Source organism: Mustelus asterias, chromosome 29, assembly GCF_964213995.1.
Source record: "Mustelus asterias chromosome 29, sMusAst1.hap1.1, whole genome shotgun sequence".
Lineage (NCBI taxonomy): Eukaryota > Metazoa > Chordata > Chondrichthyes > Carcharhiniformes > Triakidae > Mustelus > Mustelus asterias.
In genome coordinates, this window is record NC_135829.1 from 21,204,550 (window position 1) to 21,230,345 (window position 25,796).

The window sequence follows — 25,796 nt, forward strand, 5'->3', positions numbered from 1 at the left end:
TCAATGTTCCAGGGTACAGATGCTATAGGAAAGATAGAACAGGAGGTAAGAGAGGAGGGGGAGTTGCACTTTTGATCAGGGAAAGCATCACGGCCGTACTGAGAGGGGATATATCCGTGGGTTTGCCCACTGAGTCTATATGGGTAGAACTGAGAAATAAGAAGGGGGAAATTACTTTGATAGGGTTGTACTATAGGCCCCCAAAATAGTCAGCGGGAAATTGAGGAGCAAATATGTAAGGAGATTACAGATAGCCCCAAGAAAAATAGGGTGGTAATAGTCGGAGATTTTAACTTTCCCAACATTGACTGGGACAGCCATAGTATTAGAGGGTTGGATGGAGAGAAATTTGTTGAGTGTATTCAGGAGGAATTTCTCATTCAGTATGTGGATGGCCCGACTAGAGTGGGGACAAAACTTGACCTCCTGTTGGGAAATAAGGAAGGGCAGGTGACAGAAGTGTTAGTGAGGAATCACTTTGGGACCAGTGACCATAATTCTATTGGTTTTAAGTTAACTATGGAGAATGATAGGTCTGTCCCAAAAGTTAAAATTCGAAATTGGGGCAAGGCCAAGTTTGATGGTATCAGGCAGGAACTTTCAAAAGTTAATTGGGGGAGTCTGTGGGAAGGCAAAGGGATGTCTGGTAAGTGGCAAGCTTTCAAAAGTGTGTTAACCAGGTTCAGGGTAAACACATTCCTCTTAGAGTTAAGGGCAAGGCTGGCAGAAGTAGGGAACCCTGGATGACTCGGGATATTGAGGCCCTGGTCAAGAAGAAGAAAGAGGCACATGACATGCATAGGCAGCTGGGATCAAGTGAATCCCTTGAAGAGTATAGAGGGTGTAGGAGTAGAGTTAAGAGGGAAATCAGGAGGGCTAAAAGGAGACACGAGATTGTTTTGGCAGATAAGGCAAAGGAGAATCCAAAGAGCTTCTACAAATACATAAAGGGCAAAAGAGTAACAAGGGAGAGGCTAGGGCCTCTCAAGGATCAACAAGGTCATACATGTGCAGATCCACAAGAGATGGGTGAGATCCTAAATGAGTATTTCTCATCAGTATTTACTGTTGAGAAAAGCATGGATGTTAGGGAACTTGGAGAAATAAATAGTGATGTCTTGAGGAGTGTACATATTACAGAGAAGGAGGTGCTGGAAGTCTTAAAGCGCATCAAGGTAGATAAATCCCCAGGACCTGATGAAGTGTATCCCAGGACATTGTGGGAGGCTAGGGAGGAAATTGCGGGTCCCCTAGCTGAGATATTTGAATCATCGATAGTCACGGGTGAGGTGCCTGAAGATTGGAGAGTGGCAAATGTTGTGCCTTTGTTTAAAAAGGGCTGCAGGAAAAGCCTGTGAACTACAGGCCGGTGAGCCTCACATCTGTGGTGGGTAAATTGTTGGAAGGTATTTTGAGAGACAGGGTCTACTGGCACTTAGAGACGCAAGGACTGATTAGGGACAGTCAGCATGGCTTTGGGAGTGGAAAATCATGTCTCACAAATTTGATTGAGTTTTTTGAAGGGGTAACCAAGAAGGTAGATGAGGGCAGTGCAGTTGATGTTGTCTACATGGACTTTAGCAAGGCCTTTGACAAGTTACCGCATGGTAGATTGTTGCATAAGGTTAAATCTCACGAGACCCAGGGTGAGGTATCTAAATGGATACAAAATTGGCTTCTTGACAGAAGCCAGAGGGTGGTTGTAGAGAGTAAGAGTGCAGAAAAGATTTACTAGGATGCTACCGGGACTTGATGGATTGAGTTATAAGGAGAGGCTGGATAGACTGGGACTTTTTTCTCTGGAGCGTAGGAGGCTTAGGGGTGATCTTACAGAGGCCTACAAAATAATGAGGGACATAGATCAGCTAGATAGTCAATATCTTTTCCCAAAGGTAGGGGAGTCTAAAACTAGGGGGCATATGATTAAGGTGAGAGGGGAGAGATACAAAAGTGTCCAGAGGGGCAATTTTTTCACACAGAGGGTGGTGAGTGTCTGGAACAAGCTGCCAGAGGTAGTAGTAGAGGCGCGTACAATTTTGTCTTTTAAAAAGCATTTAGATAGTTACATGGGTTCGATGGGTATAGAGGGCTATGGGCCAAATGTGGGCAATTGGGATTAGTTTAGGGGTTTTAAAAAAAAAGGCGGCATGGATAAGGCGGCATGGATATGGGGGTAGGGCCTGGGCGGGATTGTGGTCGGTGCAGACTCGATGGGCCGAATGGCCTCTTTCTGTACTGTAGGGTTTCTATGATTTCTATGAACGTGCAAACTCCACACAGACAGTGACCCGAGGCCGGAATTGAACCTGGGTTCCTGGTGCTGTAAGGCAGCAGTGCTAACCACTGTGCCACCGCGCCACGGTACCAATAAACACTATGATTCAAACAGACGGCAGGTGTGGGGAGGGTGTTCCCTCTTGTGGGGCAATCGAGAATGAGGTCGCAGTTTTAGGATAAGGGGCAGCAGGTTTATAGCAGAGATGAGGAGAAATTACTTCTCCCAAAGGGTGGTGAATCTGTGGAATTTACATCTTCAGAGAGCGGTAGATGCTGGGACAGTGAGTAAACTTAAGGAGCAGATGGACAGATTTTTAATCAGTAACCGGGTTGAAGGGTTATGGAGAACGGGCTGGAATGTGGAATTGAGGCTGTGATGAGATCAGCCATGATCTTATTGAATGGTAGAGCAGGCTCATAGAGTCATGCAGTGCAGAAGAGGCCCTTCAGCCCATCGAGTCTGCCTGACACACGAGAAACACCTGAACTTCCACCTGGCCTACTCCTGCTCCTAGATCTTACGTTCTTATGCAAACTTCTGAACCAACTCTGAAAACAGCCAAGACATCTCCCTGTACCGATAAATCGGGAGATGGAATTGCAGTAAAAAGACCCACCTCTTTGACGCGGCCTACATGACAGCAGTAGAAATTCCTGATGGATGTTTAAATGGAGTTATGTGGAATTGCGATACTGTACCTGGAAGCTAAGCTCGGGGTAGTCCAGCATCCCCCCAAGCCAAGACAGAGCTGCATTTAGAAAATCCAAAATTGCCAAAAATGCAAGTAGGTTGACAGCGATGTTAGCGACCAGGCCGATGGAAGCAGAGGCGCCATTGCTTGCAGCTTCTAGAATGTTCTGTTCTTCTCTGAAGGGGAAGAAATGAAAATAATTGTTACTTTCACTCAAATATGACATTGGACACTCTTTCCCCTGCAAAAAGATTGAGCAATTTATGTAAGGTTAGAGCGCTAAAGGAAGTCATTTTGCCCCTTGTTTCTGTGCCAGCTCTTTCAGAGATTAGTTACATAGAAACATAGAAGATAGGAGCAGGAGGGGGCCATTCGGCCCTTCGAGCCTGCTCTGCCATTCATCACGATCATGGCTGATCGTCCAACTCAATAGCCTAATCCAGCTTTCTCCCCATAACCTTTGATCCCATTCGCCCAAGTGCTATATCCAGCCGCCTCTTGAATACATTCAATGGTTTGACATCAACTACTTCCTGTGGTAATGAATTCCACAAGCTCACCACTGTTTGGGTGAAGAAATGTCTCCTCATCTCCGTCCTAAATGGTCTACCCTGAATCCTCAGACTGTGACCCCTGGTTCTGGACTCCCCCCACCATCGGGAACATCCTCCCTGCATCTACCCTGTCCAGTCCTGTTAGAATTTTATAAGTCTCTATGGGATCCCCCCTCATTCATCTGAACTCCACCAAAAACAATCCTAACCTAGTTAATCTCTCCTCATACATCAGTCCCGCCATCCCCGGAATCAGCCTGGTAAACCTTTGCTGCACTCCCTCGAGAGCAAGAACATCCTTCCTCAGAAAAGGAGACCAGAACTGCACACAATACTCTAGGTGTGGCCTCACCAAGGCCCTGTATAATTGCAACAACACATCCCTGCTCCTGTACCCGAAACCCCTCGCAATGAAGGCCAACATACCATTAGCCTTCTTTACCGCCTGCTGCACCTGCATGCTTACCTTCAGCGACTGGTGCACAGGGACACCCAGGTCCCACTGCTCACTCCCCTCTCCCAATTTACAGTTCCACACCTTCCATTATTTCACCCAAGCCCTTCAAAAATATGCTCTGTAAATTTGTCTTCATCATTCTTCTGATTCCTTTGCCAATGTCCTCAGCAGTCACTTTCTCCTTACTCTTGCAAATCTCTATCATAACCAAACATAGCCTTCTTTACCTCTCTCCCACCCATTCCCCCCTTCCCCCGCATCTTCATCTGTCACAGCTTAACCTCTGATTCCAGCTTCTCTTCCGTTTGGCCATTCACACCTTCTATTCTCTCTATGGGCTGCCATTAGCAGCCTTTCCCCCTGTTTTTGTGGCTATGACTCATCCTTCATTCCCTCACCCCACAGTATAAATATCTCCCACTTTCGATGCCTTTTAGCTTTGACAAAGGGTCACCTGGACTCAAAACGTCAGCTCTTTTCTTTCCTTACAGATGCTGCCAGACCTGCTGAGATTTTCCAGCGTTTTCTCTTCTGGTGTCAGATTCCAGCATCCGCAGTAATTTGCTTTTATAGCCTTCTTTTCTCCAAGGACAACAGTCCCAAATTCTCCATTTTCTCCACATGACTGATTACACTTTTTCAAGAAAACATCAGAGTAATTATTAGTGCTGTTGTGTCAACCAATGAGCCAGGAGGTGGAGGGAATGGGGTCCAGGAGGGTGGGGGGGGGAGGGGGGAGGGAGGGGGGGGGGGAGGGGGGGGGGCAGGGGTCGGTTTGGGGGGGGGGGGAGGGGGGGGGAGGGGGGGGGGGAGGGCAGGGGTCGGTTTGGGGGGTGGGAGCTGGGGGTGCACTTGTTAGTTTTAATATTCAGAGTCCTCCCGCAAACTCATTGCGAAACCTTCAGCAAACAGCACTTCCCCAAGTGCAACAAAACTTTCTCTGAGAGGGATGTAGTTACATAATCAAAATAATGTGGGTGGAATTTTCCCGTCCCGCCCACCACGGGACTTGTAGCAGGAGGGACACGGACCAATAAAAGCCCTTTGACCTCGGACGGGATTTTCCGGTCTTGGGGCAAGCATGGCCGGAAAATCAATCCCAGTCAGTCACTTCACAGAATGACAGAATCTTTACAGTGCAGAAGGAGGCCATTTGGCCCATTGAGTCTGAACAGGCTCTCTGAAAGAGCCTTCTACCTAGTCCCAGTTCCCTGCTTTATCCGAAGACTAAGGAAATTTGGCATGTCCACTACGACTCTCGCCAACTTTTACAGATGTACTACAGAAAGCATTCTTTCTGCTTGTATCACAGCTTGGTGTGGCTCCTGCTCTGTCCAAGACCGCAAGAAACTACAAAGGGTCATGAACAAAGCCCAATCCATCACGCAAACCAGCCTCCCATCCATTGACTCTGTCTACTCTTGCCACTGCCTCGGAAAAGCAGCCGGCGTAATTAAGGACCCCACGCACCCCGGACATTCTCTCTTCCACCTTCTTCCATCGGGAAAAAGATACAAAAGTTTGAGGTCACATACCAACCGACTCAAGAACAGCTTCTTCCCTGCTGCCATCCATTGTGATCTTTCTCTACACCCTAGCTATGACTGTAACACTACATTCTGTACCCTCTCCTTTCCTGCTCTATGAATGTTGAATGGCGAATGTTGTTCCTCTGTTTAAGAAAGGGAATAGAAATGACCCTGGTAATTATAGACCGGTTAGTCTTACTTCGGTGGTTGGTAAATTGATGGAAAAGGTACTTAGGGATGGGATTTACGACCATTTAGAAAGATGCGGATTAATCCGGGATAGTCAGCACGGATTCGTGAAGGGCAAGTCACAAATTTGATTGAATTTTTTGAGGAGGTAACTAAGTGTGTTGATGAAGGTAGGGCAGTTGATGTCATATACATGGATTTGAGTAAGGCGTTTGATAAGGTCTCCCATGGTTGGCTTATGATGAAAGTAAGGAGGTGTGGGATAGAGGGAAAGTTGGCCGATTGGATAGGTAACTGGCTATCTGATCGAAGACAGAGGGTGGTGGTGGATGGAAAATTTTCGGACTGGAGGCAGGTTGCTAGCGGAGTGCCACAGGGATCAGTGCTTGGTCCTCTGCTCTTTGTGATTTTTATTAATGACTTAGAGGAGGGGGCTGAAGGGTGGATCAGTAAATTTGCTGATGACACCAAGATTGGTGGAGTAGTGGATGAGGTGGAGGGCTGTTGTAGGCTGCAAAGAGACATAGATAGGATGCAAAGCTGGGCTGAAAAATGGCAAATGGAGTTTAACCCTGATAAATGTGAGGTGATTCATTTTGGTAGGACTAATTTAAATGTGGATTACAGGGTCAAAGGTAGGGTTCTGAAGACTGTGGAGGAACAGAGAGATCTTGGGGTCCATATCCACAGATCTCTAAAAGTTGCCACTCAAGTGGATAGGGCTGTGAAGAAGGCCTATAGTGTGTTAGCTTTTATTAACAGGGGGTTGGAGTTTAAGAGCTGTGGGGTTATGCTGCAACTGTACAGGATCTTGGTGAGACCACATTTGGAATATTGTGTGCAGTTCTGGTCACCTCACTGTAAGAAGGATGTGGAAGCGCTGGAAAGAGTGCAGAGGAGATCTACCAGGATGCTGCCTGGTTTGGAAGGTAGGTCTTATGAGGAAAGGTTGAGGGAGCTAGGGCTGTTCTCTCTGGAGCGGAGGAGGCTGAGGGGAGACTTAATAGAGGTTTATAAAATGATGAGGGGGATAGATCGAGTGAACGTTCAAAGACTATTTCCTCGGGTGGATGGAGCTATTACAAGGGGGCATAACTATAGGGTTCATGGTGGGAGATATAGGAAGGATATCAGAGGTAGGTTCTTTACGCAGAGAGTGGTTGGGGTGTGGAATGGACTGCCTGCAGTGATAGTGGAGTCAGACACTTTAGGAACATTTAAGCGGTTATTGGATAGGCACATGGAGCACACCAGGATGATAGGGAGTGGGATAGCTTGATCTTGGTTTCAGATAAAGCTCGGCACAACATCGAGGGCCGAAGGGCCTGTTCTGTGCTGTACTGTTCTCTGTTCTATGTTCTATGAACGGTATGCTTTGTCTGTATAGCTTTGTAAGAAACAATACTTTTCACTGTATGTTAATACATGTGACAATAATAAATCAAATCAAATCAAATTAAATTATCCCCGTAACCTTGCACATTCTTTTGTTTCAGATATCCATCTCATTCCCTTTTGAGGAAGTTTGTTCCAGACTCCAACCACCCTCTGGGTGAAAAATCCTCCCTCACATCACTTCTACTCCTTTTGCTAATTATTTTTAATCTGCGCCCTCGAGTTCTTGATGCTTTCTTGAGGGAACAGTTTCTCATTCTTTACCCTGTCCATACCCCTCAGGATCTTGAATACCTCGATCAAGTCTCCTCTGAGCCTTCTTTTCTCCAAGGAAAACAGCCCCAACCTCTCCAATCTACCCTCATAGCTACAGGTTTTTATCCCTGGAATCATTCATGTGAATCTCCTCTGTACTCTATCCAACCACTTCAGAGTTGAACAGTTGGCCAGTTAGTGACATAGAACCATTAGAGTTAATGTGGTACACGAGAAGGCCATTTGGCCTATTGAGTCCATTGCTACACAAAGCAATCATGGCAGATGCACCACTCATCAGACCATTAAAACTGAAGAGTTTGCCTTTATTTTGAGGCAATGATCCAAATCAGGTGGGCACCTCACCCACGCAATAGAAACAGTGACAGGAAGTTGTGGATGAGGCACAGAGAATCTCAGAATCATAGAATTACAGAATACTACAGTGCAGAAGAGGCCCTTCGGCCCATCGAGTCTGCACTGATGCATGAAAGGCCCTGACCTGCGCACCTAATCCCATTTACCAGCACTTGGCCCATTGCCCTGAATGTTATGATGCGCCAAGTGCTTATCCAGGTACTTTTTAAAGGATGTGAGGCAACCCGCCTCCACCACCCTCCCAGGCAGCACATTCCAGACCATCACCACCCTCTGGGTAAAAAACTTTTTCCTCACGTCCCCCTGAAACCTCCAAACCCACATTTTTAGCTTGTTGGGATAAAAGGTTCTTTCTCAGAATGGCAACCGGTGACAAGTGGTGTCCCGCAGGGTTCAGTGTTGGGGCCACAGCTGTTCTCTTTATATATTAACGATCTAGATGACGGGACTGGGAGCATTCTGGCCAAGTTTGCCGATGATACAAAGATAGGTGGAGGGGCAGGTAGTATTGAGGAGGTGGGGAGGCTGCAGAAAGATTTAGACAGTTTAGGAGAGTGGTCCAAGAAGTGGCTGATGAAATTCAACGTGGGCAAGTGCGAGGTCGTACACTTTGGAAAAAAGAATAGAGGCATGGACTATTTTCTAAACGGTGACAAAATTCATAATGCTAAAGTGCAAAGGGACTTGGGAGTCCTAGTCCAGGATTCTCTAAAGGTAAACTTGCAGGTTGAGTCCGTAATTAAGAAAGCAAATGTAATGTTGTCATTTATCTCAAGAGGCTTGGAATACAAAAGCAGGGATGTACTTCTGAGGCTTTATAAAGCACTGGTTAGGCACCATTTGGAGTACTGTGAGCAATTTTGGGCCCCACACCTCAGGAAGGACATACTGGCACTGGAGCGGGTCCAGCGGAGATTCACACGGATGATCCCAGGAATGGTAGGCCTGACATACGATGAACGTCTGAGGATCGTGGGATTATATTCATTGGAGTTTAGGAGGTTGAGGGGAGATCTGATAGAAACTTACAAGATAATGAACGGCTTAGATAGGATGGACGTAGGGAAGTTGTTTCCATTAACAGGGGAGACTAGGACGCGGGGGCACAGCCTTAGAATAAAAGGGAGTCACTTTAGAACAGAGATGAGGAGAAATTTCTTCAGCCAGAGAGTGGTGGGTCTGTGGAATTCATTGCCACAGAGGGCTGTGGAGGCCGAGACGTTGAGCGTCTTCAAGACAGAAATTGATAAATTCTTGATTTCTCGAGGAATTAAGGGCTATGGGGAGAGAGCGGGTAAATGGAGTTGAAATCAACCATGATTGAATGGTGGAGTGGACTCGATGGGCCGAATGGCCTTACTTCCGCTCCTATGTCTTATGGTCTTATGGTCTTATGGTGTGCCCTCGTAACTGACTCTTCAACTAAGGGGAACAGCTGCTCCCTATCCACTCTGTCCATGCCCCTCATAATCTTGAACACCTCAATCAGGTCGCCCCGCAACCTTCTCTGCTCCAATGAAAACAATCCAAGCCTATCCAACCTCTCTTTGTAACTAAAATGTTCCATCCCAGGCAGCATCCTGGTGAATCTCCTCCGCACCCCCTCCAGTGCAATCACATCCTTCCTATAATGTGGCGACCAGAACTGCACACAGTGCTCCAGCTGTGGCCTCACCAAAGTTCTATACAACTCCAACATGACCTCTCTGCTTTTGTAATCTATACCCCGATTGATAAAGGCGAGTGCGCCATATGCCTTTTTCACCACCCTATTTACCTGCCTTTCCACCTTCAGAGATCTGTGGACAAACACCCAAGGTCCCTTTGTTCTTCGGAACTTCCCAGTGTCAGAACTTTCATTTCAGAGTGAGCAGCAAGCTTTGATTTTAACTCCTGTCCTGTCCAGTTTCTCTGGGCAGAGGGTTCTAAAACCCTCCCTCTGGTGTCCATTTCAAGGTCTCTAAGCTTGGAAGGTCTTGGATGGAATTTTCCGGTTGCTCACCCTGCACTGGATCCGCCTGTCCCGCTCACAGTGCACCCCTGCCGCTGGTTTCCCGGGATCCAATAGGAAACCCTGCTGACAATGGTGGGCATGATGTGGAGATGCCGGCGTTGGACTGGGGTAAATACAGTAAGAGTTTTAACCTGTTGGACTTTAACCTGGTGTTGTTAAAACTCTGACAATGGTGCGACCAGAAGGCCCCACAGCTGACCAATGGTGGGCTGCCTCCGCTGCCGCGGAATACGCGGTGGGCTGTGCGGAAAATCCCAGCCTTCATCTTTTAAAAAAAAAACCTTTAATGGGGCATAGACAAACATTTCCACTGCCCATCTCGAATTGTCCTTGAGAAGGTGGTGGTGCGCTTCATTCTTGAACCGCTACCTGTGCTGTAGGTACACCCACAGTGCTGTTACGGAGGGAGTTCCAGTATTTTGACCCAGTGTCGGTGAAGGAACGGCCGATATGTTTCCAAGTCAGGATAGTGAGTGGCTTGGAGGGGAACCTCCAGGTGGTGGTGTTCCCAGGTATCTGCTGCCCTTGTCCTTCTAGATGGTTGTGGGTTTGGAAGGTGCTGAGTCAGGAGCCTTGGTGAGTTAAATATCTACATTCTCCCACCAAACATACCCAGGTCAGGCTGTTGGGTTTGAAACTCAGCTTAAATTGTCTTTTCACAATTTCACCACCCAGCACCATCAAATATAGCCACAATTTAAAGCCAATATCCGTGTATCCCGTTGCCCTGTGTCCGTGGGAGCCGAATTGAGGCTGGTCAGCTCATTTCAATAGGGGATAGATTTTATGAAAAGGGCTCTCTCCTCAACTCCCCTTCTAATAATGGGCCTTTTACACCAGGAGATACTCTGTGGGAGTCTCACTCTGGGACCTTCCGAGCCAGTAGAAGATTAAATTTTCATATTTATTATTAGTGTCACGAGTAGGCTTACATTAACACTGCAATGAAGTTACTGTGAAAATCCCCTAGTCACCACACTCCGGCACCTGTTCGGGTACACTGAGGGAGAATTTAGCACGGCCAATGCACTGAACCAGCACGTCTTTTGGACTGTAGGAGGAAACCGGAGTAGCCGGAGGAAACCCACGCAGACACGGGGAGAATGTGCAGCCTCCGCACAGACAGTGACCCAAGCCGGGAATTGAACCCGGGTCCCTGGTGCTGTGAGGCAGCAGTGCTAACCACTGGGCTACTCCATTTCAATCCCTCTGGGGCGAAATTTGATCCCTGGTTTTTGAAAGGGGACGAATCGAACCCCTCATAATCTTAAACCCTGCTGTGAGGCTCCCTTTCAACCTTCACTGCTCCAAGGAAGAGGCATTAGCCTATCCTCCATGCAGATCCTCCAGCCAGGCTACAACCCCGTCAATCTCACCCACCTCGCCAATGCAATCACACCATTCCTGTAATGTGACCAGAACTGCACGGCAAACATTTTGTACAATTCATGCATGACAGACTGGCTCTTGTATTTTATGCTTTGGCTAATAAGGGCAAGTGTGCACAAGCCCGGGAATCGGACCCCTCGCAGCATCCATTACTGAGTGTAGGCCACCCTTACGCCATACAATGGGCATTATGATCGCTCTCTGATTCCAGGCTAATGATACGCACCCACAATCCAGCTCCACTCCTTCTTCACTGGTGAACCTGGATTCCTCTATTTCTGGGTAGCTGAGTTTGGAGAGAGCGAGTGCACACGGCGCCGCCATCACTGAAGCTGCAATCAGACTGGACGCATTGATCTGTAACACAATCATCACAAGTGGATTGGAAAGAAAACTATCCGGCACCCAAAAGATTTCCTCTCAATTTCTTGGTAACACATGGATTATTTAAATAAATATGTTCAATATGAAATCCCTACAGTGCAAAGGAGGCCATTTGGCCCATCGAAAATGCACTGACAACAATCCCACCCTATCCCTGCGTATTTACCCTAGCTAATCCCCCTGACACTAAGGGGCAATTTAGCACGGCCAATGCGCCTAACCCGCACATCTTTGGACTGTGGGAGGAAACCGGAGCACCCGGAGGAAACCCACGTAGACATGGGGAGAATGTGCAAACTCCACACAGTGACCCAAGCCCAGGAATCACACCCGGGTCCTTGGCACTGTGAAGCACCAGTGCCAACCACTGTGCCATCAGATATTAGGAACAACAAAGAACAATACAGCACAGGAACAGGCCCTTTGGCCCTCCAAGCCCACGCCGCTCCCTGGTCCAAACTAGACCATTCTTTTGTATCCCTCCATTCCCACTCCGTTCATATGGCTGTCTAGAAATGTCTTAAACGTTCCCAGTGTGTCTGCCTCCACCACCTTGCCTGGCAGCGCATTCCAGGCCCCCACCACCCTCTGTGTAAAATATGTCCCTCTGATATCTGTGTTAAACCTCCCCCCCTTCACCTTGAACCTATGACCCCTCGTGAACGTCACCACCGACCTGGGGAAAAGCTTCCCACCGTTCACCCTATCTATGCCTTTCATAATTTTATACACCTCTATTAAGTCTCCCCTCATCCTCCGTCTTTCCAGGGAGAACAACCCCAGTTTACCCAATCTCTCCTCATAGCTAAGCCCCTCCATACCAGGCAACATCCTGGTAAACCTCCTCTGCACTCTCTCCAAAGCCTCCACGTCCTTCTGATAGTGTGGCAACCAGAACTGGACGCAGTATTCCAAATGCGGCCGAACCAACGTTCTATACATCTGCAACATCAGACCCCAACTTTTATACTCTGTGCCCCGTCCTATAAAGGCAAGCATGCCATATGCCTTCTTCACCACCTTCTCCACCTGTGACGTCACCTTCAAGGATCTGTGGACTTGCACACCCAGGTCCCTCTGCGTATCTACACCCTTTATGGTTCTGCCATTTATCTCCCATGCAAGACTTCTTGAGAAAGTGAGAGGGCATGGGATCCAAGGGGCTGTTGCCTTGTGGATCCAGAACTGGCTTGCCTGCAGAAGGCAGAGAGTGGCTGTGGAGGGGTCTTTCTCTGCATGGAGGTCAGTGACCTGTGGAGTGCCCCAGGGATCTGTTCTGGGACCCTTGCTGTTTGTCATTTTCATAAATGACCTGGATGAGGAAGTGGAGGGATGGGTTGGTAAGTTTGCTGACGACACCAAGGTAGGTGGTGTTGTGGATAGTTTGGAGGGATGTCAGAAGTTGCAGCGAGACATAGATAGAATGCAAGACTGGGCGGAGAAGTGGCAGATGGACTTCAACCCGGATAAGTGTGTGGTGATCCATTTTGGCAGATCCAATGGGATGAAGCAGCAGTATAATATGAAGGGTACCATTCTTAGCAGTGTAGAGGATCAGAAGGACCTTGGGGTCCGGGTCCATAGGACTCTTAAATCGGCCTCGCAGGTGGAGGATGCGGTCAAGAAGGCGTACGGCGTACTGGCCTTCATTAATCGAGGGATTGAGTTTAGGAGTCGGGAGATAATGCTGCAGCTTTATAGGACCCTGGTTAGACCCCACTTGGAGTACTGCGCGCAGTTCTGGTCACCTCATTACAGGAAAGATGTTGAAGCCATTGAAAGGGTGCAGAGGAGATTTACAAGGATGTTGCCTGGATTGGGGGGCATGCCTTATGAGGATAGGTTGAGGGAGCTTGGTCTCTTCTCCCTGGAGAGACGAAGGATGAGAGGTGACCTGATAGAGGTTTACAAGATGTTGAGAGGTCTGGATAGGGTAGACTCTCAGAGGCTATTTCCAAGGGCTGAAATGGTTGCTACGAGAGGACACAGGTTTAAGGTGCTGGGGGGTAGGTACAGAGGAGATGTCAGGGGTAAGTTTTTCACTCAGAGGGTGGTGGGTGAGTGGAATCGGCTGACGTCGGTGGTGGTGGAGGCAAACTCGTTGGGGTCTTTAAGAGACTTCTGGATGAGTACATGGGATTTAATGGGATTGAGGGCTATAGATAGGCCTAGAGGTGGGGATGTGATCGGCGCAACTTGTGGGCCGAAGGGCCTGTTTGTGCTGTGGCTTTCTATGTTCTTATCGTATAGGCTGATAAACACTGTTTATCAGTTGGAATTGGAGTTAGGGCACCAGTCACTCTATATTTGTGTGTGCTTCAGATGGGCTTTATGGTTCAGTATTTTGGTTATATAAAGGATACGGTAACATTGGAGGCAGTGCAAATGAGATTCACCAGGCTAATTCCTGGGGTGAGAGGGTTGTCCTACCAAGAGAGACTAAATAGTCTGGGTCTGTATTCCTTGTACTTCAGAAGAGTGAGGGGTGACCTTATTCAAACATGTAAGACCCTCAGGGGGCTTGACAGGGTAGATGGTGAGATGTTTTCACTAGTTGGAGAACAAGGGGACATAGCTACATGTTAAAGGGCTGGTCATTTAAAACTGAGGGACGTAGAAATTACTTCTCGCAGAGGGTGGTGAATCTCTGGAATTCTCTGCTCCAAAGGGTAGCTGGGGCTGTATCATTAGACATATTTAAAGTGGAGGTGGATAAATATTGATAGGTTGAGGGATAGAGGGCTGGGGAAAATGGAACAGAAAAGGAGCTAGGCCGGCATAGATCATCCAGTAAGTACACTTTCAGGAAGGTGTCCTCGAGGCTGGGAGAAGCCGGAATTCTCCATTTTCCATGAGGAATTTGTGCACCTTTATTGAGCCCCTTTACAAACAAACACACGGGTTAGGAGCAGGAGGAGGCCATTTGGCCCCTCGAGCCTGCTGTGCCATTCGGCCTTCATAGCTGGTCTGATTGTGGCCTCAGCTCCACATTCCCGCTTACCCCCGATAACCTTTGACTCCCTAGTTAGTCAGGAATCTATCTACCTCCGCCTTAAAAATGTTTGGTGGCCCAGCCTCCACTGCTGCCTGGGGAAGAGAAAATAAAATTCTCCTCCCTGTCTTAAATCGGAGGCCTCATATTCTTCCCTAATTCTAACTCTTCAAAGGATCAGACCAATTGCATAGACTCTGCTTTGATCTAGAAGTTGGGTGTGAATTAACATGTAATATTCATATTGCCCACAAACGAACACCAGCTCAGAAATTCTTACTGCTTCGGAATCACAGCATTGTTACAGGGCAGAAAGAGGCCATTGTGTCTGCACCGGCTCTCCAAATGAGAACCATGACTCTTATGGTTTTATGATCCCTATGGCACACCACTTGTTACATTTTACCAATCAGAAAATACTTCCTGTTAGCTTGCCAATCTTCAATCCGTGCCAATATGCTACCCCCTACACCACGAGCTTTTACATTCTGCAACGATTTTTAAATGTGACACCTTATCAAATGCCTTCTGGAAATCTAAGTACAGTACATCCACTGGTTCCCCTTTATCCACAGCACGTGTTGCATCCCCAAAGTACTCCAGTTGGCCCGTACCTTTAGCCAGTGTGATATGCTGCTTGAGGTGCAGTGAGTGTAATTCACATGAAACTCTGGTGCTTATCCCATTGATCAAAGGGTAATTGTTAAACTCAGTGATTCGCTAATCCCATTCCCCGGACCAGGAGCGGGCCATTCAGCTGCCTGAGCCTGTCTACCATTCAGTGAGAGTTTGCGTGATCTGTCGCGTAACTCCATCTACCCACCTGGCTTTAGTAACCCGCAATATCGACCTCAGGGGAAAGGCGGGATCACATGGATCACAGAATCACAGAATACTACAGTGCAGAAGAGGCCCTTCAGCCCATTGAGTCTGTACCGATGCATGGCCTGCCCACCTAATCTCATGATCTAAGGAATGGTGGAACAGGCTCAAAGGGCCGAATGGCCTTCGATGTTTCTGATCTAATATATAGTTGGCCTCCAACCATGTCAGCTTTTTGGAGAAGAGAGGTCCAGATTCCTGCTATCCTTTTGTGTGCAGGGTACGCAAGAACAGATAGTTTTTAAGCTATAGATAGTTCACAGAACGGAGCCAAAGAGCCGGAATCGTAATAAGCTCACTTACCCCGAAGGAGATATAAGCTCCAAGCACACTGCCAGCAATCGTGGCAAAACCTCCCGTCATCACGGCATGAATTTCGGATTTGGTCATATCGGTCAAGTAGGGTCGGATGAGGAGCGGGGCCTCAGTCTGAAATAGAATGAATATTCCTTAACGGTTGTGTCGCAAGAGCCCTGTGTGGAAGTCCCCGTCTGCCACTTGTGCAGTAGATGGAGAAGGTGTGGATCAATTATTGGGGAGGCGATGGCCTAGTGCTGTTATCATTAGACTATTCATCCAGAAACTCAGCTAATGTTCTGGGGACTGGGTTCAAATCCCGCCACGGCAGGCAATGGAATTTGATCTTAATTTTTAAAATCTGGAATTAAGAATCTAATGATTACCATTGTCGATTGCCGTAAAAACCCATCTGGTTCACTAATGTCCTTTAGGGAAGGAAATCTGCCGTCCTTACCTGGTCTGGCCTACATATGGCTCCAGAGCCACAGCAATGTGGTTGACACTCAACTGACCTCGGGCAACTAGGGATGGGCAATAAAAGCAGGCCAGCCAGCGCTGCCCATGTCCCATGGTGAATAAGGAAAATAAATTATTTGGCATGTGATCGACTATGACCTTGAATTCTGCCCTTGAGTTTGAAGAATCATGATGGGTCCTCACCAGATCAAAAGAGGGCAGGGAGAGGGAGAATGAGAAAAAGCTTCACCTTTGCTCATCTACATACCTGGCCCACAAAGATATTGCCAGCGACACTCAGAGATTCAGTTGCTGATGTCCCCATTGTAACTTGCATCAGCCATGCAATCTGACAGGAAGAAAAACACCCAAGTATGATTGAGGGTTTCACCCAATGAAAGTAGATACAATCGCCGTTTATTTCTGTGTAAGGTGTGGAAGGGCATTGCAGTGTTTGGTGGGGTTGCAGAGTGTGATAAGGCAGTAACGAGAGACAGTTCACACGATGGCGGGCATAGAATTTCCTTCACATGGTTCCCACCTCTGACTCCCGTTGTGAAGTTAGTGTTTCCAAAGTTTTAAAAAATTGAAAATTGCTAAGACTTGTAAAATTGCATGGTCTGTTAACAAGGATAGCTTCTTTAGAGTAAAAAAAAACACATTACAGGTGCATATAGAGTACACAGACAGAAACATTGTATCGCGAGGCCAGGCAGTAGTGTTCCCAGGACAACAGGCTGTTTTTGAAGTTTGCCCAATCAGTTTACACTAGGCATTTGAACAGCAGCAGCCTATCAGATTTGAATTTGATGTTTCGGTAACCTGTAAACCAATCCTATTGTGGGGATGTTGCTCTGGCATCAGTGGGTATAAGAGCCAGCTCCCAGCTCCAGCGAGCCAGCCAGTGACTGCCTCTGCCACAGCGAATAGCTTTAGAGAGAGAGAGAGACTCAGCCAGCGACTACCTCTGCCACAGCGAACAGCTTTTAGCTCAAAGCCCCATCTGAATTGAAAAGGTACCAAAAGAAAGGCTCATCTTGATAGTGAAGACAGAAGAAATCGGCAAAGAAGACAGAAGATTCCGGAAGATAAAACCTGGCAGTATTTTGAGACTGACTAAAAAATTATATATTTTTGGTAATAAGTGGGAATTGTGTTTATCTAAACAGCATTCCATTAGAATAGTGTTTTATTGGGTTTGTTAATAGTTTAGTTAACCTGTTCACTGTTAGTTAGAAGAATAATGTGTTACCTGTTGATTTTACAAAGAGAATCTCAGGTGGTTATTTTGATTTAACCAAAAAAAGTTGCTGAAGAGCAGATCGTATTATTTCTCAAATTCACTTTAAGAGATTATAAAACGAGGAATGGTTAAGTATTGGTTCTCAGAGAGGGGATCAACCCCTGCTTCATAGCACTCCTCATTTGGAGCTGTGCTGACACTGGGGAAAAGCTGGAGGAAGGCCTCACACTCCCATGTGGGGAATGTCCCCATCAATCCAATTACATGGGACAACTGAACCATTGGGATGGATATGGGAGTCAAACTCCTCAACGCATTCCCCTGAGTAGAACTATGAGATTCAGTGTGGTCAGAGGAGTGTCAATATCTCAATTAAAGAGAGGGAGAGGAACTCACATCCAACTAAATTAATCAATTAACAATTTCCTATTCAGTCTTGTTAATGGGGGGCATGGTGGCACAGTGGTTAGCATTGCTGCCTCACAGGACCAAGGGACCCGAGTTTAATTCTGGCCTCGGATCACTGTCTGTGCGGAGTTTGCACATTCTCCCAGTGTCTGCGTTGGTTTCCTCCCACAGTCCAAAGATGTGTGGGTTAGGTGCATTGGCCATGCTAAATGGTCCCTTAGTGTCAGGGGGATTTGCTAGGTAAATACATGGGGTTATGGGGATAGGGCCTGGGTGGGATTGTTGTTGGTGCAGACTTGATGGGCCGAATGGCCTCCTTCTGCATTGTAGGGATTCTATGATTACTTTTAGTCTTAAAGTAAGCTGAGGGTTAACATGATAGATGTCTTCAAAATTATGAAAGGCTTTGATCAGGTGGACTTGAAGATATTTCCACTTCTGGGGCAACCAAAATAGATATAACATGTGAAACCTCTTCCCCCAGAGAGGGCTTAGAATGTGGAACTTGCGAGCACAAGGAGTAGATAAAGTGTAGAGCTTAGATATATTGCAGGGGAAGCTTGGTAGATACATGAGGGGGAAAGGGATTCTTGGGCATGGTGATTGGGATTGAATGGGATGGGGGGATGTTCATGTGGAACATAAGGGATGGCATAGAGCAGTTGGGCCGAGTGGCCTGTTTCTGTGCTGTACCTTAATAATCAGCCATTGCATCACACCCACGTAGTAGAGAATAGACATCACACAGCTGAAGAATACAACAATTGGCAATGCCTGTGGACACAGAGATGGAAGATGACAGGAAATAAATAGATAATGCAGCAAAACCTCCGCGGACTGGAGGACTCGCGCATAAATAGGATTTGAGCAAGAAGGGAGGCAATGGCCTAGTGGTATTATCGCTTCACTGTTAATCCAGAAACTCAGCTAATGTTCTGGGGACCCGGGTTCGAATCCCGCCATGGCAAATAGTGGAATTTGAATTCAATAAAAAATATCTGGAATTAAGAATCTACTGATGACCATGAAACTATTGTCGATTGTCGGGAAAAACCCATCTCGTTCCTTCAGGGAAGGAAATCTGCCGTCCTTACCTGGTCTGGCCTATGTGGGCAGCAGGGTAGCACAGTGGTTAGCACTGCTGCTGTGAGGCAGCAGGGACACGGGTTCGATTCCCGGCTTGGGTCACTGTCTGTGTGGAGTCTGTACGTTCTCCCCGTGATTTTTCTAAATCCCTCTGCCTCGTGGGACGTCCAGCTCCCTGTGTCCAGAGAACGGTGGGTCCAGAATCGACCTGTTCAGTCACATGATGACCCGTGGCAGAAATTCGCGACCCTGAGTGGATACCAGCCTCGAATTGAGTGGCACCGATGAATTTAAAATCACATCCTTCTTTTCAAATCCCTCGAGGGTCTCGACCCTTCCTATTGCTGGAATCTCCCCCAACCCCACAATCTCTGCATTCCTCTCATTTTGGCCTCTTGAGAATGCCTAATTTTATTCACTCCGGCATTGGTGGCCATGCTTTCTGTTGGCCCCAAGCTCTGGAACGCCCTTCCTGCCTCTCCCTGCCTCTCTACCTCGTGTTGCTCCTTTAAGACACACCTTAATATCTATGGGTGGGATTTTACAGTCTCGCTTGACCCGAGATCGGAAAATCTTACCCGAGGTCAACAGACCGTCCCATTGTCCGCCCCTCGCCCGCTCCGATTCCCATGGGGGGGGGGGGTAGAGGGAGGCAGTAAAATTCCAGCGTATATCTTTGGTCTTCTGACACGGTGGCCCAGTGGTTAGCACTGCTGCCTCACAGCACCAGGGATCCATGTTTGATTACCGGCTTGGGTCACTGTCTGTGCGGAGTCTGCACGTTCTCCCCGTGTCTGCGTGGGTTTCCTCCGGGTGCTCCGGTTTCCTCCCATACTCCCAAAGAAGTACTGGTTAGGTGAACTGGCCGTGCTAAATTCTCCCTCAGTGTACCCGAAAAGGCGCCGGACTGTGGCGACTAGAGGATTTTCACAGTAACTTCATTGCAGTGTTAATGTAAGCCTACTTGTGACACTAATAAATAAACTCTATGTGACTCCATGTTGACTATCAATTGCCCTCAATTGCAAACCACTCAGCTCAAAGGCGAATAGGGATGGGCTACCTCACATCGGAACTGGCCACCTGCATTTTACACACCCGTCACTGCAATAACTAACAGCAGCAGTGAGTTCTCGTTGTTCGATAACCGGAATTGTTGCTGGGGTGGGTAACATTTTTTAAAAATCCCATCAGAACTCCAATTGTTTGCACCATTCATTCATTACAATATAGTTAATGGGCATTAATTAATGATTTTAACCTGACGCTCTGTTTGTGACAAAAATTTGAACAGAAACAAGGGAGGCGATTCTCCCGTTACGACCCGCAAATTCTCTGGCGGGTCCGGTCGGGAGAATTGCGTGTCAGCCATTTTGTGGGATTCGCGCATGCGTTCCCGATGCATGCGCATCTCCCAGAGCTGGAGAACAGGCGCAGTCGGGACCATGCTGGAAACCAGCGGGAAGAGAGGTAAGTGATTTTAATCTGTTTTTAATATATTTTAGATGTATTTTAAATGTGACTATTGGGCCCAACACGGAGCTTCCCGGTCCTGATTGAATCTCCCACCCCCCCCCCGCCCCCGGAGTACTTCATTCCGGCAGGGTTCAGACCAGCTCCCCATGTTCGGGGAACTAGCAGGAGACCCCGCCAAAGTGAAGGGGGGGCATTTGGGGCCCCACAGAGGGTTGGGCGGTGGGGGGGGGGGTGGTGCCCCTGGGCATGGGCACCCTGGCAGTGCCAGCCTGTGCCCTCTGGCACTGCCCAAGAGGCAAAGTGGTCATGCCCCAAGGGCACCTTGGCACTGCCCACTAGGCATCAGGCAGTGCCAAGGGGCGGAGCCTATTGTGGGCAGGGCCTAGGGGCGATTGGTGTGGATGGGGGGGGATTGCCTCTCTGCATGACAATCGGTCTGGGCTGGAGGGAGGCCAGCGATTGGAGCGGGCTGGGGGGAATGGTGGTCAGCCGGGTGGGGTCTGACTCCCGGGAGGGGGTCTGACCCCGGGTGGGGGTGTCAGTGGAGGGGGAGGGGGGTCTACTGGGGTGAGGGAGGTAGGGGGATCGCCACTGCTGGGGGGGGGGGGAGGGGGGGGGGGGGGGGGTTGGGCTGGACATCGGGGCGCTCCAGGGCGGGAGACAGGTTGGGGCTGGCCTGGGAATTGTCGTGGGGGCCACGATCGGGCCATGGAGGGGGGAGCTGGAGGAGCAGCACTGCGGGGGTCCCGGGCTGGCCAGCAAACGGGGAGACAGACAGATCGGGACCACTGCGCATGCGTAGAGTTCCAGAACTGTCAAACTCTGGCATGAATAGGCCCCGCCTTCCCCGGGTGTTTTAATGAGATTCACGAGTGGGACCTCTGCATTGCACAGGGTGCGGAGATTCAGCTCTGAAGTTGCACTGAAAAAAGTTGTGATCTAGAACAGTTTCCCCCCCCAAAATCCCCCCCCAAAATTCACCAAATTAGTGCTGGTAAAGGAGACATATGTCGAAGCTCTCTGTCTTGTACTCATCAGGACACTTGGCAAGAGTACCGGTATAAAGAGGAAAATAGCCATTTATACTGTGCGAGAAAGAGTGCTGATTGGTTGACAAGTGGACTCAACTGGAGCATTCTCCATGGTAACGCCTCTACCAATCAGAGTTTACTTGTCAACCAAGCAGCACTCGTGGAGTATAAATTGTTGTTCCCTTTCCATTTGGTATTCTTGCCAAATGTCCTGATGAGTGCAAGGTGTACAATTTTGAGAGTTCTGTTTTCTCAGCAATATTTAAGTTCTGTATTACCGAGCGACTCGAAGATTGGAAGGAAGTGGCAGACTAACCTGGAAAGCAAAGATGCCATGGATCAATTCATTTCCAAACAGGAAGCTGGATCCTGCTGTTGTATAGTTTAGAAAGATCTGGAAGAATGAATGAAAGAGGTTAAGAGATAAGGCAGGCAACTGGAATTCTTTACTGAGGGTTGCAGATAACTACAGGATCATTGAGCCATCACCATGAAACCCATCTCAGTCCCCTCTCCCTGGAACTTTAATCATCATGGCGATGTCAACCACATTCACACAGTTAATTATTTTGTTGCAAATCACAGGTCCAGGAATTGGATCAGGTGTGAACCAGGCCATGATGCGGAGCGTATTCTGAAGACCGGTATTTACTCCAGCTTTAAGAGTGTATCTGATGCGCGACAATCAAGCACGAGGTACAAGGCTTTAGCGATTGAAGGCTTTTATTGACAAACAATGGAACTATCTAAACACGAGTACACCATTCCAGACTGGAGGGGTCCCGCCTGAGCAGAGGGTCTTATACCTCTCCCCAGGAGGCGGGGCCCGACCGGGATGTGCCATAACAGCATCCACCACAGGTATATTAATCCCACAGTGTAAACACCCTAGCCCAACAACAACATTATAACAACCCCACAGTGTCAACACCCTAACCCAACAGTAACATTGGAATAACCCCACAGTGGTAACCAACGATGGTTCAGCACATTCACCCCTCCTTTAAAAACAAAGGCCAGCGGGGTGCGAAAACAGATTACATATATACAAAAAAATCTACAAGTCCAGACGGTCTGGAGGACCGCACCGTCGCTGTGATCTCCTCAACACCGGTTGTGACACCGGAGCAGGTGCTTGCGGTGGCGTTCTCTCCAAAACAGCGTCCGGCTGTCCCCTCGAGGACTCACGGGCCGGTTGACCCTGGTGAAGCGGTGGTGCAGGGGATCCCGGTACCTTCTGTGGTGGCGCCGATCGCCGAGTCTCAGGCAAGCTGTACATGGGAGTATAACTGTTATGCACTGGTCCCGGTGCTGACCGCGCCACGTCCGGGGAAGAAAGAAGTGATAGGGGATTCGTGACAGGGGGTATGGGAGCGACAGGACTTGCTACGTCCCCTGCGGGCGCCAGGTCTCGAATCGAGACCGTGTCCTCTCGCCCGTCAGGATATGCCACATAGGCATACTGAGGGTTGGGGTGGAGGAGTTGGACCGGTTCGACCAAGGGGTCGGACTTGCGGGCCCTCACATGTCGCCGCAGAAGGACGGGTCCTGGGTACGTCAACCAGGCTGGTAAGGAGATCCCCGAGGACGACTTCCGAGGGAATGAGAACATCCTCTCGTGGGGAGTAGCATTGGTTGCCGTACACAGGAGGGAGCAAATGGAATGAAGCGCATTTGGAAGGACCTCCTGCCAACGGGAGACTGGAAGGCCCCTGGACTTCAGCGCCAATAGGACAGCCTTCCAGACTGTAGCATTCTCTCTCTCCACCTGTCCGTTACCCCTAGGGTTGTAGCTCGTGGTTCTACTAGAGGCAATCCCGTATGAGAGCAGGAATTACCTCAAGTCGTTACTCATGAACGACGAGCCCCTGTCGCTATGTATGTAGCAGGGGTACCCGAACAGGGTAAAAAGATCACGGAATGCCTTAATCACTGTGGCAGTCGACGTGTCCGCACAGGGGACAACAAACGGGAACCGGGAGTATTCATCTATGATATTGAGAAAGTACACATTCCGGTCCGTTGAGGGAAGGGGGCCCTTAAAATCCACACTCAGCCTCTCGAAGGGGCGAGTGGCCTTGACCAATTGTGCCCGGTCAGGTCGATAAAAGTGTGGTTTGCATTCCGCGCAAATCCGACAGCTTCTCGTTACTGACCTGACATCCTCCACCGAGTAGGGCAGGTTGCGGGCTTTTATGAAGTGGTAGAGCCGAGTGACCCCAGGATGGCACAGGTCATTATGGAGGGTGTTCAAGCGGTCCTCCTGCATGATAGCACATGTTCCGCGCGAGAGGGCATCCGAGGGCTCATTGAGTTTCCCTGGACGATACATAATATCGTAATTATAGGTGGAGAGCTCGATTCTCCACCGCAAGATCTTATCATTCTTGATCTTGCCCCTCTGCGTATTACTGAACATAAACGCCACGGATCGTTGATCCGTGATCAGGGTGAACCGCTTCCCCGCCAGGTAATGGCGCCAGTGTCTGATGGCCTCCACAATAGCCTGAGCCTCCTTCTCCACCGCTGAATGCCGAATTTCAGGACCTTGAAGGGTGCGGGAAAAAAACGCGACGGGCCTGCCTGCCTGGTTCAGTGTGGCGGCCAGGGCGAAATCCGATGCATCACTTTCCACCTGAAAAGGGATGGATTCATCCACCGCGTGCATCGTGGCTTTCGCAATGTCGCTTTTCAAAGCCTTGAAGGCCAATTGGGCCTCCGGCGTGAGTGGGAAAGTCGTGGACTTGATGAGCGGACGGGCTTTGTCCGCGTAGTTGGGGACCCACTGCGCATAATAAGAAAAGAAGCCGAGGCATCTCCTCAGTGCTTTTGCGTTAGCGGGCAAGGGAAGTTCAGTAAGGGGGCGCATACGGTATGGATCAGGGCCGATGACCCCGTTTTCCACCACGTATCCCAGGATAGCTAACCTGCGCGTACGGAATACACACTTCTCCCTGTTATAGGTCAGATTCAGGCGAGACGCAGTGCGCAAAAAGTTCTGGAGGTTTGTGTCATGGTCCTGCTGGTCATGGCCGCAGATGGTGACGTTATCCAGGTACGGGAAGGTAGCCCGCAACCCGTTCTGATCCACCATTCGGTCCATAGCACGCTGGAAGACCGAGACCCCATTGGTGACACCAAATGGAACCCTAAGAAACTGATACAGACGACCATCCGCCTCAAAAGCCGTGTATTGTCGGTCCTCTGGGCGGATGGGGAGTTGGTGGTAGGCGGACTTAAGGTCTATGGTGGAGAACACCCGGTACTGCGCAATCTGATTGACCATATCAGATATGCGCGGGAGAGGATACGCATCCAGCTGCGTATAACGATTAATGGTCTGACTGTAGTCGATGACCATCCGGGGTTTGTTCCCGCTTTTAACCACCACGACCTGCACTCTCCACGGACTAGCACTGGGTTGTATGATCCCTTCTTTGAGGAGCCGCTGAACCTCAGATCTGATGAAGATCCGGTCTTCAGCGCTGTAACGCCTACTTTTAGTAGCGATGGGCTTGCAGCCTGGTACCAGATTCTTAAATAAAGAGGGTGTGGTGATCTTTAGTGTGGAAAGATTGCATGCGGGGCGCTTTGGACAATTTGGAGGCTGCGGCTGATTCCCTACTGCCAGCGAAGGGAGTGGCCCACCGTACTGTAGGATCACACTCTTCATGTGGACCATAAAGTTTAGTCCGAGGAGAATTGGCGCGCAAAGGTGCGGCAACACAAGGAGCCTGTATCGCTCGTAAATTGTGCCCTGCACCTCCAGGGTTACCACACAACGTTCTTGGATCGGTACAGACCGGGACCGTGATGCCATGGAAATTGTCTGTTTGGCAGGTAGAACCCGGAGTCCACACCTCTTTGCAGTGTCAGGGTGAATAAAACTCTCGGTGCTCCCACTGTCAAACAGACAATACACAGTACGACCATTTACCTTGATGTTCATCATCGAACAGTCAAGCCTGTGATGCTTTGTCTGGTCCAGAGTGATCGACGCCACCGTTGGCCCTTGGACGTCACTGCAGGCAGCCGAGGTTGATACTGAGGACCCCTGCTGGTCGCTCCTGGTCGTCGTCGATCACGATGGCCGCCCCCATGAGTCGCACGTGGGTGAGGGCGCCAAGCGTAGCGACTCCTGGTGGTCATCCTCCTCCTCCGCCAGCCACAATGGCGTCGTCCTGGATTCGCACGTGGTCGGACCTCGTGGGTACTGCGACGCCGAAGGAGATTGTCTCCGTTCTGGAGGGTCACAGGCTGCACTGCCGTTCTTGGGCTTCGATCTGCAGACTTTCGCGTAGTGCCCCTTTTTACCGCACTGACTGCAGATCACCGTTTTAGCTGGACACTGTTGCCGTGGATGCTTGGCTCCTCCGCAAAAATAGCACCGCTGGCCGCCTGGAGCTGCC

General features: G+C 49.0%; 1 protein-coding gene across 1 annotated transcript in view; it reads right to left on the minus strand.

Annotated features, from left to right (window-relative positions):
* The window catches only part of slc28a1 (solute carrier family 28 member 1), a 76,969-nt gene that overhangs the window by 16,999 nt on the left and 34,174 nt on the right, over positions 1 to 25,796 (minus strand). Inside the window, exons 8-13 of the mRNA XM_078200179.1 lie at positions 21,704 to 21,781; positions 18,488 to 18,568; positions 16,412 to 16,492; positions 15,691 to 15,816; positions 11,356 to 11,486; positions 2,977 to 3,145 (exon numbers count right to left, since the gene is read on the minus strand). Coding sequence (XP_078056305.1) covers positions 2,977 to 3,145; positions 11,356 to 11,486; positions 15,691 to 15,816; positions 16,412 to 16,492; positions 18,488 to 18,568; positions 21,704 to 21,781 — 666 coding nt within the window. The remainder of the gene's footprint in view (positions 1 to 2,976; positions 3,146 to 11,355; positions 11,487 to 15,690; positions 15,817 to 16,411; positions 16,493 to 18,487; positions 18,569 to 21,703; positions 21,782 to 25,796) is intronic.